Consider the following 18,694-nt stretch of genomic DNA (forward strand, 5'->3'; position numbering starts at 1 on the left):
AAGCCCCTGGCCACAGCCATGGGGGTCTCATCTGACTGTTATTGGTGGTCCTGAGGACAGCATGAGAGACGCCTGAACGTCCCACATGTGTGTACCTGCAGGATTCCCTCTGCCAGAAGCCAGCACAAACTATTCCTCAACATATGGCCCATTGTTCACCAGAAAGGTCCTCAGCTTCCTGACACTGGTCCTCAAAGTCTGGGGCTCCTGGAGGCATCCTGTCTCCCAGGCTGCTCCTGTCAGTTTCTGCCTTCCAGAATACCCTGACCCACCCTCACAACCTCTCCCTGCGGATGCAGTCCCAAGCAGCCAGTTAAGGACCCCGCTTTTGAGACACCAGGATAGCCAACTTTTGCTTCCCAGTTATTACGGAGCAGTGTTCCTTGCCAGAAAGAAAACATTCCCTGAGCGCCATCCACATGCTGGTCGCTTTTCAAAATACTTAGAAGGCATTTCACCCCCGAATAACCCTGGATTAAAGTGGAAATCCTTAGACAATTGATCTGAGTCCACTTGCCTTTGTTCCCCATTAATGAAGGAAGTGGCGGTTAGGTTAGATAGGCCAGTTCAGAACAGAAAAGGAAAGAAAACATGGAGAGAACAGATCTGCCAATCCTAGAGGAGGGGCCATTCACACCTGGGCTGGTCCACCTGGGCGGCGGTGGGCAGATCCCTGAGGTGGCCATCTTTTCATAGGTGGGCCTGAGTCGGCATTGAGGGCACTAGACATTCCTATTACTGCCGCACACAAGGAGTTAATTCACAAAAACAGGTGCTAACTCGGAGGGATAAAGATAAGCAGTTGGTCTGTGACTCTAAACTAGAGGAACCAACAACTGGGCTTTATCCCACCGGAAAGCAGCCGGGACACGGGCATTCCAGGGTCACCGCCCGCCCGCTGGGCCCAGCTGCTGCTGCTGGGCAGCCTTCAGCCAGGTCGCTGCACTTCACCCGAGTTGCTGGACACACAGTTCGTGTAGTGCTAAGTTTTAGGACAGAAACAGATCCCCCTGCTGCAGATCCTAATGCACGCATGTCCATGGATGAAAAAGAGGAGCTGCAGGTCACTGGGAGAACAGGTGGTGGAAGTGAGTCCCACCCAGGTCTTCCTAAGTCCAAGTGTGTGCTGACGCCTGGGGCTGTCAATCCCTGACACTGTTTGCACCAAACTGAGATAGTTCTTACTTACCCCCAGAGCACAGTTGTGTGCCCAGGCATCCTTTCCTTGTCTGTGTAGCTAATCCAGGGAAGGTCCAGGGACCTTTCCTGCTGCTGTTCAGGGGACAGAGGCACAGCATCCAATTTCTGCTGCCATGGTACCATTCTTCGCGTCCGAAGCTCTGTGTTCCTGTTGCCCTTGCTATAGATGTGGAAAAGACAATCCATCTCTCTTTTTTTGGACTGGGTCTCACTCTGTCACCCAGGCTGGAGAGCAGTAGCACGATCTTGGCTTACTGCAACCTCCGCCTCCCAGGGTCAAGCGATCCTCCCACCTCAGCCTCCTATGTAGCTGGGACTATAGATGTGCACTATCACACTCAGCTAATTTTTGTATTTTTGGTAGAGATGGGGCTTTGCCATGTTGCCCAGGCTGCTCTCAAACTCCTGAGTTCAAGCAATCTGCCCCCCTCGGCCTCCCAAAGTGCTGGGATTACAGGCGTGAGCCACCGTGCCTGGCCTTAAATATTTTAATATAGACGAGGTCTCACTATGTTGCCCACTACGTTTTTTTTTTTTTTTTTTTTTTTTTTGGAGACGGAGTCTCGCTCTGTCGCCCAGGCTGGAGTGCAGTGGCGCAATCTCGGCTCACTGCAAGCTCTGCCTCCCGGGTTCACGCCATTCTCCTGCCTCAGCCTCTCCGAGTAGCTGGGACTACAGGTGCCCGCCACCACGCCCGGCTAATTTTTTGTATTTTTAGTAGAGACAGGGTTTCACCTTGGTCTCGATCTCCTGACCTCGTGATCCACCCGCCTCGGCCTCCCAAAGTGCTGGGATTACAAGCGTGAGCCCAGCTGCTACTTTGCTCTTGAACTCCTGAGCTCAAGCGATCTGCCCACCTCAGCCTCCCAAATTGCTGGGATTACAGGCGTGAGCCACCATCTTTCATATCCTGAGTGTAAAGCCTTTCCTGGGGTCATTTTTATACCTTCAGTGTAACAAGAGTGCTCAGCAGCTTCCCTCCATGCATGGCCCAGACACTGTATGGGACAGAAAAGCCACCGGAATCCACTGTGAGGCACTGACTCGGCCAAGAAGGACCCTGGCACTGGATTTTAGCGCTTTCTCTTGAGCATTTGTCTGAAAGGGAAGCAGCTATTCTAAATGTCCTTGAGGTTCCCTTCTGGCTCTAAAGTATTTTTCTTTCTTTCTTTTTTAAGTTTAGGGATGAGCCTACTCTCATGTCTCTCCCCGACAAGGATCACCTTATTTTCTTTGTCCGTGGAGCGATCTCATCACGCATTAGCACTCAGCTCTGCCTGAGCAGCCGGCGTGACTGTCAGTGAGTCTCCTTCAGAACCCTCTTGCAGAAGTCCACTGTATGCCTCTTAGCACCTTGGCACCTTGGCTGAAGTTGTACAATCAGTGGCTTTTTGGCAGGTAGTGGGGGCAGGGGCAGTGTTTAGGAGAGAAGGAAATAAGATAATGCTTTTTCTTTCCTTTTACTATCACAGCAGAAAGCAAGCTAGGGAAAGGAGCTCTAACCTCCATCAAGCCCCAGAAACATGAAGCACTTTGTCAGGAACTTCACCTACTTATTTCGCTTAATATTCCTGAGAGCTCCAAAGTGTGGGAACTCAAGTTTCTATTTCAGCTGTAAGGAAAAGGACATTCCAGGAGGCTTGGAAATTCCACCAAGCCATTAGTGAGAGTGACCAGCGCTGGCTGGGTTCACCATGGGACGCTGGTCTCTCAAGAGCTACCAGGATCCTGAAATAAATCAAAATCTTCTGGGACCACACTATGCTAATTTGAGTAGGATTTTTTTGCTTGTTTGGTTTGGTGTCCAGTGGGTGGATTTTCTGGCTCTGAGATGCTGCTTTTTGGCTGGGCCCTCCCTGCTCAGGCCAGTTTTTTATAAAGGCAGTTTCTCCTGAGAGCTTGCAGGCCAACTGGTGGAATGTATTATAAAACCCTAGTTGCGTCTGGGCGCGGTGGCTCACACCTATAATCCCAGCACTTTGGGAGGCTGAGGTGGGCAGATCACCTGAGGTCAGGAGTTCAAGACCAGCCTGGCCAACGTGGTGAAACCCCGTCTCTACTAAAAATACCAAAAATTAGCCGGGTGTAGTGACAGGCACCTATAATCCCAGCTATTCAGGAGGCTGAGACAGGAGAATCGTTTGAATCTGAGAGGTGGAGGTTGCAGTGAGCCAAGGTCAGGCCATTGCACTCCAGCCTGGGCAACAAGAGCAAACTCCATCTCAAAACAAACAAACAACAACAAAAAAAAAAACCCTAGTTCCAGCCTAACCATCCACAAAGTGAGGCTCAGCTCAGAGGCCCCAGCAACCCCAGGGACTGCTTCCTGGGCCAGTCACTGCCATGCTGCAGGGATAAGGAGAATTCCCACCCAACCCAGAGCTCTCCTCTCCCTGAGGGGGCTTCACGCCGAGGCACATGTGCCTGGGGGCTCGCAGGATATCCCAGGGATGTGGCTGTGGACAGCTCTACAGAATCAGTTTGCAGGCCCACCTCTTCCACATTCCCTCGTCCTCCAGAATCTCATGGGCTGGGAATGCCTCTGTGAGCTGCCGGTTCTTCCTGGCACCGTTTCCCTGTCTCCCTTCTCCCGCTTACAAAGGAATGGTGTGCTGCACGGAGCCGCAGTGGGCAGCCCCAGGACTGAGACGTTCCCAGGCTCCCACAAAGGGCTGTTGGTGACCACTTGGGCCTGAGGGTGGTCCCCCAGGACAGAGCAGAGCTACGGAAGTAATATCCACCCATCCATCGCTCCCAGAACAAACTTAGAGATGAAAGGTTGTCATGGGACCCGTATCAAGACTTTTATTTGGATTTAAAATGGCACTGACTTCTGTCAGAACAGTTGACCTGATCTGGCAGATCAATTAGATAACAGCCTGATAGGCCACTTAGTTTGACATTTATCATGAATTCTTCAAACTAAAGATCCCAGTCCAAGGTTTTTGATAGAAATATATTGAAAGGCCTCTGCGAGATGGGATTCCTAGGAACATGCTTGAGAAATTTGCCCGTGACGGCTGTAGAGGGTCGAAGCGTCACCAGGTCAAGTGTTCTGAGGCCCTCCTTCACATGGAGGTGTTCTAAAGGCATTTGGATGCTTGCAGTTTAACAGAAGCTTGTGGAGAATGCTTCCGAAATGATACATTCGTTCATAATTTAGTTGCTTTATGAATTGGGATTTTTTGCATTGGGTATTTTTGTCTTGAGGGTATAACTTTTTTTTTCGTTTCACTAAAAGCAGCATCTAAGGCCCAATCCCACTGATCCGTCACTTTCTCTTACTCTCATCTTTCTAATGTCTTGGTAGAGAGGAGCCTCCACCTCTGTTCTGCTGATGTCAGCAGGGTTTTTGGGGTGCTCTCAGGCCTCTGGTTGATTGTACCCCTTCTGCCCTTCTGTCTGCAAAGCTTGAAAACAGCATGTACCCACTGGGAGCCTCCTAGGAGGCCTGGATACATTTTCCATTAGTTTTGAGTAAAGATTCATTGTGGTGCTGTGTGACCAATGAGAACAGCAATCTCAAATCCTGAATTTTCTAGGGTGATTGTGTTTGCCAAACTCCTGCTCTCCTTCTGTGTACACCCAACTGTGTGAGGTCAAGTGGCCACAAATAGAGAGGAATCTCCATCTCTTTGGCGTTGGCAGTGTAATGTTGCCAGGAACCAGACACAGCCAGCCAGGGAAGCAGGTGTCCAGAATGGCCTTTGTAAATACGGGCATCTGGGCCCTGTGCCCAGCTGTGCCAGGACTGATCCATGTGCCCCGTGGACCTCGGCAGGGCAGCAGTCACCCACCAGGGACACTCAGATGGTCAGGTACACACCTGGCCGAGGTCATCATTCTGGCAGAGTTTACAAATTGAGAATTCTGTTAGTTAATACATACTTTTTAATCATTCAGAATGAGATTTTTTCTTTGCTAAATGTCAAATATTCAGAGAGCCCTTTTGTGGCCATCTCCCTCCAGCCAGCCCCCACGTCCCTCTCCCACTTCCCACAGCTTCCTGTTGGTGGATAAGGTGAGGTCATCCTCAGCATTGGCTGGACTGCATTTGTGGTTACACATCTGTTGCCCATTTTCCGACCCAGAACCTAAACTGAGTGAGGGCAGGGAGGACCTGGCCTTGTTGGTGAATGTGCCTGCAGAGCCTGGCTCCAAGTCTGGGGTGTTTGCAGAATGACTGATAGAGAGAGCGAGTCGAAAGAGAGAACAAAAGCAGGAGAAAATAGGCCAGGCTCAGCAAATCAGCACTCAGGACCAGGTGGTCTCTGCCTCGTGTCCCAGGGATACATCTAAGACCCAGGTTAACTGTCCCTGGGAGCTCGACCCTCAAAGTGCCTGGGAGTCTTCTGTGTGTCTCAATTGTTTGTTTCTTTTTGTGGGGGGACTTAGGTGGGGAAGGGGCAGTGGTAGGGAATAGAAGACACAGAGATTGTGATGATTTTTTCCTTTCTAATTCAAGAGTCTATTTTCCAAGCAAATTCAATTACGAATATAAAAGGAACAAAGAAAGCTCCCAAAATTCTAACTCTAATATTTTTGTATATAATAGTTTTAACATACTAATATTCATTATTACAGGTATAGAAAATGATGAAGAAATCAAACAGTTAGATGAAGAAATCAAGGAGCTAAATGAATCCAATTCCCAGATGGAAGCCGATATGATTAAACTCAGAACTCAGGTAACAGTTTTTGAAGCCCTCAATTTTAGCTCTAACACGCGCCATTATACCAGAGATACGTGGCATGAAATCGGCTTTTAGGAGAGCTGCCATTTCCTCTTTATTTGCTCTCTTATTTCCTTTCTTTTTCCACCTTATGATATTGGTCTTCTGTGGACACCGTTCCGTGGCAGTGTTCGCTGTAGCAGGGGTCATGGTTCTCTCGTTTTCACTCTGCATGTGTGTTTGTGTTTTTTAATGAAGTGCATTTGTGAATAGGCATTTTCAGAGGATCACCTGCAAACAGTGAAAGTTTTCCTTCCAAGATACTTCAGGTCCTCCTGTTATTTAATCACTATATTAAATGTATAGCGACAGCCGATGTTCCCAGAATTTAAAACAAGGAGTGCGTGCCACACAGGACTCCTGGGTGTCTGGGGTTTGGGGAAGCGGCCCCAGTGACTTGCGGCTGCAGATCCTGGGGTTGAGGAGAGAGAGCAGTGGCAGCTGTCAGAGCAGTTGTGGTCACCTAACCCCTTCCATGCCCACAAGCAGCCCACAGGGTAAACGTCCTCAGCCTCATCTTAAACATACAGCTTCTAAGACGGAGAGGCAGCTTCCTCAGCCAAGCCGAGGCCACAGAGGCCAGGCTGGACCCTGTCTGCCTATGCGCCTTGTGCCTGGCATCCCCCACCTTGCTGTGTTAGGGTCCCGCCAAAGTACAGTCTGGGAGTGGAATTTATTTGCTGACCACCCGACCCTCACATTGCCCTCAGGGTGAGCGGAGGTGTCCTGTCCTCTTAGAAATGAGGTCTCCATTCCGACCCCTCCCCAGCAGGCCACGGCGTGATGAGGCTCTCGGGGGATGCTGACCAGCCTCCGTGAAGGTTGCTCGGTTGGCTGGGAATGAGCCCCGAGAACTGGATGGAGATGAGGATGGTGTCACCACCAGCCACCTACGTGATGATGCTGTCCTCCTAACAAGCTCCGAGGGGCTCCCTTATTATCCCCTCTCTGTAAATGAAGAGGTTGAGGCTGGGGAAGGTTGAGGGCCTTTCCCATGGTCAGCCGGGTGTGGTCAACGGCTCTGCTCAACAAGTGGTTTCTCCCTACTGGACACAGCTTTCCCAAGGATGGAGACAGCCTCTGGGGCTGGGGCCTCACCAAGCAACCGAAAGGGATTTCCAGGCCCCCCGTGGGTACCAAGGATGAGGCCAAGGGTGGGAACTCCCCACCAGGCCATGTGGCTGCTGCCTGGGTGTTTTGATGCCAACCTACTTCCCCAGAGGGCATCACTGCCTTGATCTCACCGACCTGGTAGCCCCAGGGGCTGTGTTCAGGCCTTCCCAGAGTCTCGCATTGGCCTGGCCGGGGCTCACCCAACACAGGTTGGAGTTTCCCTTAAGACTTACCTGAACGCCGGGCTTGGGGAATGGAGTAACAGCCTGCGGCATTCCTCACCCCCAGGACCAGCCATGGAGGCAGCATCTTGGACTGTACAGGAGACTCCACGGGTGCCAGAGCACTCACGAGCTGCTGGTTCTGGGAGAGAGTAGGAGGTGACCAAGTCAGCAAAGAGTGTTTAATTGGGACAGATCAAAAATTCACCCTTGAGTATTACTCCATTCTCACACTGCTAATAAATACCTGAGACTGGGTAGTTTATAAAGGAAATGGGTTTAATGGACTCACAGTTCTGCATGGCTGGGGAAGCCTCAGGAAATTTACAATCATGGCAGAAGGTAAAGAGGAAGCAAGGCACCTTCTTCACAAGGTGGCAGGAAGGAGAAGTGCAAGCAGAGGAAATGCTGGACGCTCATAAAACCATCAGATCTCGTGAGAGTCACACACTATCACCAGGACAGCATGGGGGAAGTCCCCCATGATTTAATTACCTCCACCTGGTCCTGCCCTTCACAGGTGGGAATTATAGGGATTATAATTCGAGGTGAGATTTGGGTGGGGACACAGAGCCAAACCATATCAAGTTGTATCCTGTTTTTGAGGGTGACAAGCCTGAAAATCTTAATTTATTTCCTCCTTTGAATGGCACCTTTCGGGGCACTCTCTGATGAGGCAGAATGTCCTTGTCTGTCCAGGGTATTGAGTCCATGACCTACTGGGGCAACCCAATTCCAATAGGATGCCGTTCAGGAAGGGGGTTCTTCCCACTTTCCAAAACCCCTCCCTCTGCAGTGAAGGCCTGCTGCTCCGTGGCTGTCCATGAGGGATGGACGGCAGCTCTGACGCCAGCTGTGGATGAAGTACTGGGGCTGGGGCTCAGCTGAGGGCTGAGTAGGCTTAGAGGTCATGCCGCCTGGCTCTGAGCCCTAGAGAACAACGCATGTGCCTACGCAGGCTGCTTAGAGTAAGAACCCCGGGCACTGTCTGCACCTGCACGGGTGTGGCCTCCCCCTCAGGAAGCACTCAGGTCTGTGTCTGTTCTCACTGGCTCCTTTGTGCCTTTCTTTATCTCTGAGATGAGTAGTTGCTCCTAACAGCATCTATTTGGACCTGATGTCAAAAATGAATGTGAAGACTTCACATTTATTCTCACTGACTCGGCCGATGAGAGAGGTGACTTCCCAGATGTGCCCAGGCATGGACCTTCCTCTATTCTAGAAGGGATGGGAATGCACTGAGCCGGAGTCCCCCAGCTCTGCAGCTCTCAGGGTCGGATGATGAGCTCCAGCCCCGAAGTTGTTCTGTGAGCACCAGGCCTGAGCTCAGAGACAGGCAGCTGCTGACACAGCCAGCTTAGAGCCTGATGTTCCTTAAACGGGTTAGACCTGGGTCAAAACTTATCAGAAAACAATGTGCGCCCACAGCCAGGAGCTCCCCTTGCTGCCTGTGCCTCGGCCACTGCCCGAGGAATATGGAGGAGGAACGTGGGGCAGGCCAGCTCTCCAGGGCAGAAAGCGGCCCTGCCTGATGGTCTTGGCCTCCCTGCAGCAGCCTTCATGCCGCTTGCATTTTCCTTCAGAAGGTCCTGACTTTCCCGTGCCTCTCAGGCCCGCACACCCTCAGGGAGCATGGCCAGGAAGGGGAACTGGCCCAGACCCCGTGTTTTCTTGTCCACTCTGACCCAAGAGAAAGGCAGATTTCTTCCAGTGCCCCATGACATGTTCAAGACACACTGACACGCGGATGCGGGCCTGTGCACGGAGCTCAAGCCAGAGATGATGCAGGGCTGCAGGCCCGTCCCAAGCCCAAGCCATGAGATAGCTGAGAAGTGGATGCCCACGGCCCGATGTTCTCTCTGGAATAGGAGCGAAGGGAAGAACTGTAGAGTCAGTGCTCAGGCCTGCAGCCCAGTGATGAGGGTCCTGCATAGGGAGGGGTCCAGATTTAAATCTGGTAAAGAACAAATCCAAGAGAAGGAAAAAGGAAACTCCGTCCAAGCCTTTAAATTTCACACCTGTGCCGGATGGGGAAGATCGCCACGCCTGTGCCGGATGGAGGGAGACAGCCGCGCCTGTGCCGGATAAGGGGGAGACCGCCACGCCTGTGCCGGATAAGGGGGAGACCGCCGCGCCTGTGCCGGATAAGGGGGAGACCGCCGCGCCTGTGCCGGATAAGGGGGAGACCGCCGCGCCTGTGCCGGATAAGGGGGAGACCGCCGCGCCTGTGCCGGATAAGGGGGAGACCGCCGCGCCTGTGCCGGATAAGGGGGAGACCGCCGCGCCTGTGCCGGATAAGGGGGAGACCGCCGTGCTTGTGCCGGATAAGGGGGAGACAGCCGTGCCTGTGCCGGATAAGGGGGAGACCGCTGTGCTTGTGCCGGATAAGGGGGAGACAGCCGTGCCTGTGCCGGATAAGGGGGAGACCACCGCGCCTGTGCCGGATAAGGGGGAGACAGCCGCACCTGTGCCGGATGGGGAAGATCGCCACACCTGTGCCAGATGGAGGGAGACAGCCGCACCTGTGCCGGATAAGGGGGAGACCGCCGCGCCTGTGCTGGATGGGGGGAGACGGCCGTGCCTGTGCCCGATGGGGGGAGATCGCCGTGCCTGTGCCAGATGGGGGGGGAGACCGCCGTGCCTGTGCCGGATGCAGGGAAGGCCGCCCCTGCCCACTCTCTGTGGAAGGGGTTGCGTGTTACATCTCAAGCCCAGGAGTGTTCTTAATAAAACTTGGAAAGGTATTTTTCACTGTTCAGTTGTAAGAATTCAAATTAGGACAAACGCAATTTTATTTAATTGAGAAGATGAGTTTTCCAATTTGGAATGTGTTTAAACACTGTTGGGGGTCCAATTAATGCGACCAACACAATTCCTATGTGGCTGAAAAATCCATTCTTATGCTTGGCCGCTTGAAAAGAAGAGTCTGCCTCGGGGTCTTCACCTCACACAAACGCAATCAGAAGTCCGGACACCTGGCCGGGCGCGGTGGCTCATGCCTGTAATCCCAGCACTTTGGGAGGCCGAGGCGGGCGGATCATGAGGTCAGGAGATCGAGACCATCCTGGCTAACATGGTGAAACCCCGTCTCTACTAAAAATACAAAAAAGCCAGGCGTGGTGGCGGGTGCCTATAGTCCCAGCTACTCAGGAGGCTGAGGCAGGAGAATGGCGTGAACCCAGGAGGCGGAGCTTGCAGTGAGCCGAGATCGCGCCATGGGCAGGAAAAAAAAAAAAAAGTCCCGACACTGGTCCCTTCCCAGTCTCTAACGCAGGCTTCCTCCTGGGATGGCCCAGCACCAGCAGAACTGTCGACGTGCCTGTGGGGCCTGCTGTTTCCCCAACCCCATTCAACTGGATTCAGTGTGGCCTCAGCTTCAAGGGCTGAGGCACCCAAGCTGGGCACACGCAAGCCTTGGTTCTGGACTCCAAGATTCCCCAGACACATCTCATCCGATTCAACTCAGTTCACACCAGAGCCTGGAGCAGAGACAAGAAAATCTTGCCCTCCGCCCCAGGGGACACCCGGAAGTTGCTTGTTATCCGAATCCGGAAACAAAAACTGCCGCTGAGGAAGAGAGAGCCGGGGACTCAAGTGCTGGGCGTGGCCCGGGCAAGCGGCATTTGTGTGAACCACATGAGTGCTGAGAGCCTGAGTTCAAGACCCCACCGTGGAGGCCTGGAGCGAGGAGCCCGGAGAGAGGCGGTGGGAGTACTGCAGACACGGGAGGTGGAGGAGGGAAAGGGTCACTCCTGGCACAGCAAACAGCAGGAGCAGAAGGCGGCTGGCTCGGAGCCTGCTGGGAGGCTGGGATGCTGCCCCCCGTGGCCCAAACAGCGGGCATTTGTCAGAGAGGTGGGGGTGGGGGTATTTGAGTATAAAAGGGAGCTCGTGTTTTCAGGCCAGGCTATTCACAAGAAACCCCCCAGCTCCTGGTGCGAGGGCCCAGATGGACCAGTGTGAACAGCCCTGTGCAGCTTGACTTCTTCTAAGACTGGCAGGTCAGTTAATCCCACAGCCTGCACCACTTTCAGATGATGGCTGTTCTCCCTGGGGCTAAGCCTCTCTGTGATCCAGCCTCCCTGGTCAGCAGGGGCATGGGCAGGAGGCGATCCTTCCTGCACAGGGACACTTTCCTTGGGGTTACGCCCTTCCACCACCCCACTGCTAATGCCTTGGGATTCCTACCCATTTTACACTTCTTCCGGAAATGTTTTCTAAACACATCACGCCATCAAGGTACTTAGTCTAGTCCAGGGATTGGCAAACATTTTCTCTAAAGGACCAGATGGCAAATATTTTAGGCTTCTGGACCACGCAGCTGTGTTGCAGTGCGACAGCCTCACAACACATGTGTGAGTGTGACCCTGTTTCAACACAGCGTCACGTGGTGCTGCAGTCGGAATTTAATAGCTCTTATATGTTACAAAATGCTGTTTTTCTTTTATTTTTGTTTTTTTCTTACCACTAAAAAATGCAAACGCCATTCTTAGCTCAGTCTTAGCTTTCAGTGTCAGGCCCCGGGCTAGATTTGACCTTTCTCTGCTCCAGGTGTGGTCAGAGACTGCGCAGTCTAAGAAACGCTGAGGTCCGGAAGGACACAGGGTGTGGACAAGTCTGTAAAAACGCAGGTTTGGGCCTAGACTGGCCATCAGGCTGCTGCTGACGCAGGAACTTTCTTGGGAAGATCCAGGAATGCACTGCTTCCTAGCAGCCTGAAAAACCTTTGGTGTTTCTTAAACAATCAAAAACAGAACCCACCTTCGTCAGAGGGCTCCCCGCTTTACCACAGGCGACTCGATGTTTCTGGAAATGCAGACTTAGACTCGTCAGCGCACATCACTGACAACGGCCGAGGTGGCCGGCCCAGCTCCCAGCCAGGCCCCCAGACCCACTCCCGACACAGGCCCCTCCCCGTGTAAGCACCTGTGATCGGGGACGCCTTCCGAGTGCCAGGAACCACGTACCATGGCTGCTGTGGGTTGTGTTTGGAAGGGAGACACCGGCCTCTGTGCCCCTCCCCAGTCTGTTCAGCCCCATCCTCGGAGGAGGCCTGGCGTATGAGGGGCTGGGCGGAGCCCCTGCATCACCTTTCTCAGCAGTGCTGTCTCCCATGACGGCCACAGCGTGCTGGCCAGCTCCAAGACGTTCTGAGAGAGCTCTCCTTTACTCTGGGCCCCTAAGCCTGGGTCAGAGGCCCCAGGAATAACAAATGTCTTCTCACTGCAAACATGCCTCACATCTCAGTGTGAGTTGATGTTGTGGGCAAGGAGCATTACTCCCATTTTCCAGAAAAAGAGCCCACAGTTTGTCTGGCTAGGATAGTAACGGGCAGCAGTGACCGAGACACTCAGCTTCTTGCCACCCTGGAGGAAGGCCTCAGGCAAGCAAACATGTTCACATGCAAGAAACCCGGGGCCCTGCGTGTGTGGGCTGGAGATGCAGGAGATGCAGGGGCCACGGGGGATGCGCTTGAGGGAGGTGAGGCTGCAAGACCTGGCAGATACCCGTCGGTTCTGGTTTTGGGTCTCCAGACATCCCTTCTGACCCTGGACGGGGCTGGACAAGCAGCCTGGTTCAGGAGATGATCATTTTGGCCAGGGCTTTGATGGGATGTTTGTTCAAACTGCATATTTTGTTCCACAGCTAAGCGGATTCAACACAATGAGATTTGTTCCATTTTGAGAAAAGCAAAGCATCTATAAGCATGGGAGCCCCCCTACCCCCATCCCAGCCACAGAGCCGGGTAGCATGGGAAGGAACGCCCTAACTCCTGAGTCTCACAGAGATTCCTGAACACAGGAAGATGTCTCCACCTCTGCAGAAGGGGCTAGACTTTCCAGCAGAGAACATAAGTTGAAGGAGGAATGGATCTAAAATGTGTCCCCAAGAATTTTGCTGGGGACAATGAGACAGGGTGCCACCCCTGCCTTGGTCACCCCACAGGCTGCTTCTCTGCTAAGCCGGGGGAGCAGTTGGACTTCCGTTTACTCTGGGCCCCTAAGACCAGATCAGAAGCCCCAGGAATAACAAATGTCTTCTCACTGCAAACACACTGCACATCTCAGTGTGAGTTCATAATGCAAGGAGCATTATTCCCATTTTCCAGAAAAAGAGCCCACACTTTGCCTAGCGAGGAGAGTGGAATAGCCAGAAGCACCTCTGAGACACTCAACCAGAGGCGAGCTGGGCTGGGCTCATGCAGGAGCGTCTGCTGAGGGCCAGTGATGGGGAGGCCTCTGCAGGGTTCCCTGAGCACAGACAGGAGGGGCCGAGGGGCCTGGAGCAGCCGCCGTCTAGGAAAGCCACCAGATGCAAAGGGCAGGAGCCTCATGCTCAGGGCCGCCCAGGAAGGGCTACAGAACGCTCTGGAAGAAAAGCACCGGGCACACAGCCCTTCAGGGCCCACCCAGGAGTCATGGGAGGGCAGGCACCCACTCCTGAGCCTGCAAGGGGGCGGCTGGGAGGGGAACATTAATTTGATAAATAACCCCAAAGAAAACGAATGAGAAGGTCGCCCAGGACACGCATGGAAATAAAGCTATGTGATTTTGGTGGGCTCTCCACAGGGACCTGTCCCTGCGGGAATGGTGGGGGCTGCGATTCCTTCCAAGGAGAAGGCCCACCCTCCCCACTTCATCCTGGAGGGCGCCTCCGAGGGGCTCCAGTTTTCTAAGAGGGGGCCTGGGCCTGAGGCTGGTGACTGGGAGAACCTGGGATTTGACCCAGTACAGCCACGGGAGGGCCAGAACATAGGAGAAGGCAGGGCCGAGAGGGAGAGGAGGAGAGACTCTCGTGAGAGGACTTGGGAATGACACGTCAGGGAAGGAGAGGAGCGGGCAGGCCAGGCAAGCCAGCCATGGACTCTGTGGGTCGGCTCGGTCTTCCAGGGAGAAGCCCCAGATCACGCAGGGCAGAGGCACCCCTGGGTGCCTGAGGCAGACACCCCATGGGCAGGGCAGCTCCCCGCCTGCTGTGTGTGAAGCTAGTCCTGTGCGGTTATAGGCAGAGGCCCTGAACTCAAGCCCCTTGACCTTGGTGATACTTAAATTATCTCTGGAATATGCGAGGAAGGGTCCGTGGTGGGCCTTTTTCCTTAGAGAAATGCAGGAAGATCACCCTGTGGGCACAGTGCCAGCCTGGTGCCATCTGAAGAGACAGTGACACCCCCACACAGAAATGAGCATTGGAGGACTTAGCTGTGGCAGAATTTTATTCAGGCTAGAAAGGAGAAGTATTCGCATCAAGTCAGTAGCACACTAAGCCCCCTACACACTGCAGTCCCATCAGGCCGGCTGAGAGAACAGGACCCGCGAGGAAACAGTCTCAGTTCCCCGTTGTCAAGCGCAATGAATCCAAAGCATAGGCAGCACGTCCTTAAATGACAAGCTCTCACCGCTGAAGCCTTTTTCTTTTCTTTTCTTTTTTTTTTTTTTTTTTTTTTTTTGTGAGACGGAATCTCGCTCTGTCACCCAGGCTGGAGTGCAATGGTGTGATCTCAGCTCACTGCAACCTCCACCTGTTGGGTTCAAGCTATTCTCATGTCTCAGTCTCCCAAGTAGCTGGGATTACAGGCGCCCGCCACCACGTCCGGCTAATTTTTGTATTTTCAGTAGAGACGGGGTTTAACCATGTTGGCCAGGCTGATCTTGAATTCCTGACCTCAAGTGATCTGCCTGTCTTGGCCTCCCAAAATGCTGGGATTCCAGGCGTGAGCCATGGCGCCCGGCCCCAAGCCTTTCTCCTTCAGCGAGAGGCCCCTTTTTCGCACCCAGTAGACCATGGCCCCCGGCAACAACCACACGCTCCTGGGTCCTCCTGGTGTTACATGTCAAGCACACTTGTGCATTTCAGATTACCACGATGGAGAGCAACCTGAAGACCATCGAAGAGGAAAACAAAGTGATTGAGCAGCAGAACGAGTCTCTCCTCCACGAGCTGGCGAACCTGAGCCAGTCTCTGATCCACAGCCTGGCTAACATCCAGCTGCCTCACATGGTAAGTGACTGAGCACGCAAGGCAGCAATGTGGAGCCCTCCACAGCGCACAGCCTAAAGTAGATGCCGTTTTTATTGTTATTTTCATGGTTCTTCAGCCTTTGGCAAATGTTTGTGGTTACCACCCCGAAACCATACCATTAACTGCTAGAAACATGGGCGGGGCTGACCCCAGAAACTTAAGTGTGCTCTGAGCCGGCCTTTGAAATAGTATAAAAGCAGGGGCACTATGCTATGATACTATTTTATGCTTTTGTAAATATACTATTAAGAAAATAAAAGTTGTATATGAACTACTATTTAATATCTCGTAGGATCCAATCAATGAACAAAATTTTGATGCTTACGTGACTACTTTGACGGAAATGTATACAAATCAAGATCGTTATCAGAGTCCAGAAAATAAAGCCCTACTGGAAAATATAAAGCAGGCTGTGAGAGGAATTCAGGTCTGAACAGCTGCTGTAGTGATGAAACTCTTGCTTAAAAAGGATGCCTCTTGTTTTTTGCTGCTGTAACTTACCAGAAAGTGTTCTATATTTATTTCTGTTTGAAACAGTGTTATGCTTACAAGACTTCATAATGATTTTATGTCTTGCTTTAAAGATAGTACCTGCAGAATAGTTTTTGAATACACCCACATTTTGTACGTTTCCATGTAAGCTGACATAGTGTTCTGCCATGTAATGTTTATAGCTGCTGATGTATGCACATTTGGGGGTATATCTATTTCTGAAGAGGTAAGCTGATCAAAATAAATAGAGTGTAAATTCTTTTTAATGCTTTAGTGATTAAATGTTTTAATATTTTGAACTGAAATGGACACACAAACACACACACACACACAAAAACCCACAGCTTTGAATGACCATGTTGTGGCCGACCAGCCGCTTTTTAGATGTTATCATTTGCCTCATGTTGGAGGACTTTATGGAATTTAAGAAATACATTTTGTGTGCATATTGTTTCATAGCAAGAATTGGTTGCAAAAATGCTTTATTTTTGAACAATGCTTGGAAATATTATGTGACTTTTTTGTTTGTTTGTTTTAGGAGGATGGTGTATGGTGGGGGCAATAAATGAGGTTTTTTGCATTCCAAGGAAATGGCATATGGATTAACTGTAAGAAATGAAATAAGTAATTTATTGTAAGACAACATCAAGCCATGGAAACTTGGCAGAAGATTCAAAGCAGCTTAAACAGCACTTTTAAATTAACTCCTAAGCATTACATGGTGTGACTGTGGAAACTCCAGTTCAGACAGGATCTTATCAGAGGTGGACCACGTGAAGATTTCCTTTTCCATTCTCAATAAACTTTGGAACGACCTTCTTGTATCTCCCCTAGAGTTTCGTGCCCCTCTGAACTGTCTGTTATTGCAATGTAGTTTATCAACAGAATTTGTGTGTTTTCGATTTAAGCTAAAAGATAATTTAAGAACATTTATTTCCCCTTTTCACTTTAAAAAATTATGATTATTCCTATTATTGTTATGAACCTTCTTATTTTACATTTGAGGGATAAAGGCAAATGATTTGTGAGTCTTCTAGTTACCGGACCGAGTTTTCTGCTGGATCTGGTGGGAAGGCAGCTCGGTAAAGTTTCTCTCCTGCTCCCCCCGCCCGACTTTGACTCTGAATAAGCATTTGGTCCTATTCAGAGGACTCTTACACGACGTTTCTGTTCTACACTTGGTTGGAGACCAGTTGACCATAGAGCATTTGCAGAGCCTTGTTGTTTGATTTCTTGTGACTATTCTAAGAATGAATGCAATCAGATTTTAAAAGTAACTAAATATACTTCAGCACTTTTTTGCTTTAAACTAGATCATCTTAGACTTGTTTATACCTTCCAGATTTGATTGTTTTACTCCAAATGACTGCACTATATGTATGCATAAGACCACTTTTGAGCGCTGCGTTCCCCCTTCTCAGTAGTCCTTTGACGATGTGTTGTGTTTTCTGATGTTGACTTGATTTCCATTTAATAGCATCTCTTCCTTCCATGTCTTGATGTTATGCAGGAAGTACAGACATACTTTAAATTTTTGTTATGAAATAAAAAAAAAGATGGATTTTGTAAAAATAAAAAAAAAATATTTTTAGCAGAACAGGACTTACAGGGTCATTGTCCCCACAATGTGCCAGTCGACTATTTGCACTTACCTTGTTCTATATATCCGTACGGAGGTGTGCAATTCCTCGTGTCAGTAGCCTTGTGACACTGAACCTGGATGGATTGTAGAGGAGCCCTCACGGCTGATCAATAATGTTGCGAAGGGAGACTACAGGGATCTCACGACAAATATTCTGATACAATACTCAACCTCGGTATATATATATGTATAAATATATGTATATCCCAGCGGCACTTTATACTGTTCACTGTACAAAAGCTTACAGTTGTCCACAAGGACTTTAATAACTAGCTGGGAAAAAGATGATGTAATTACTTCGGGGCTCTGTGGAACCTTCCCTGTACAGCGCCCCCTTTCTGTTGTGCTATTGGTTGCAGCTGCCATGCTCAGAATGCGTTTTGAGAGCTGAAGCAAGGTGCTTGCAGTCACCTGAGGCCGTCCTTGTGGCCCAGGGCCCCCGCCGCCTTTAGGGCCCCCATTGTTCATAACAGCATATGCATTTCCCCACCGCGTTGTGTCTGCAGCTTCTTTGCCAATATAGTAATGCTTTTAGTAGAGTACTAGATAGTATCCGTTTTGGATTCTTATTGTTATCACCTATGTACAATGGAAAGGGATTTTAAGCACAAACCTGCTGCTCATCTAACGTTGGTACATAATATCCAATCAAAAGTTATCTGTGACTATTATATAGGGATCACAAAAGTGTCACATATTAGAATGCTGACCTTTCATATGGAATTATTGTGAGTCATCAGAGTTTATTATAACTTATTGTTCATATTCATTTCTAAGTTAATTTAAGTAATCATTTATTAAGACAGAATTTTGTATAAACTATTTATTGTGCTCTCTGTGGAACTGAAGTTTGATTTATTTTTGTACTACACGGCATGGGTTTGTTGACACTTTAATTTTGCTATAAATGTGTGGAATCACAAGTTGCTGTGATACTTCATTTTTAAATTGTGAACTTTGTACAAATTTTGTCATGCTGGATGTTAACACATCTTACTCTAAATAAAAAAGGTGTTGCCACATTTGTAGCACGAAGGATCTCTAACCCGGGTCTGCGTCTTCACTTGAGTCTGGGAAATGCTGTCTGGGGCCCCGTGGGATCCCCTCGAAGACTTTCACTCCAACTTAGTTGCTTTTAACATTTTTACCAGTTTGATTCTCAACTCCGAGGCATATAGAAGTCAATGACTGTTAGAAAACTATGTGACTGTCTCGGCATCCCCACTGGGCCGTCCTTTTCCCATTGCTGTCGCTCCTGCCCCTCTCTGGGCTAG

At 50.5% G+C, this 18,694-nt stretch overlaps 1 protein-coding gene across 6 annotated transcripts in view; it reads left to right on the forward strand.

Moving 5' to 3' along the window:
- Positions 1-18,465, forward strand: part of MYT1L (myelin transcription factor 1 like) — a 540,435-nt gene extending 521,970 nt beyond the window's left edge. For 2 of the 6 annotated variants that reach the window (XM_055253696.2, XM_055253697.2), the window contains exons 23-25: positions 5,785-5,894; positions 15,122-15,265; positions 16,317-18,465. In XM_055253696.2, the coding sequence (XP_055109671.1) occupies positions 5,785-5,894; positions 15,122-15,265; positions 16,317-16,343 (281 nt within the window). In that variant the 3' untranslated portion in view covers positions 16,344-18,465. Of the gene's footprint in view, positions 1-5,784; positions 5,895-15,121; positions 15,266-15,578 lie in introns of all 6 variants that reach the window. The other 4 variants (XM_055253694.2, XM_055253695.2, XM_055253693.2 and 1 more) reach the window with 3 other exon arrangements.
- The last annotated feature ends 229 nt before the right edge of the window (positions 18,466-18,694 follow it).

This window comes from Symphalangus syndactylus, chromosome 18 (genome assembly GCF_028878055.3).
Source record: "Symphalangus syndactylus isolate Jambi chromosome 18, NHGRI_mSymSyn1-v2.1_pri, whole genome shotgun sequence".
In the NCBI taxonomy this organism is placed as follows: Eukaryota; Metazoa; Chordata; class Mammalia; order Primates; family Hylobatidae; genus Symphalangus; species Symphalangus syndactylus.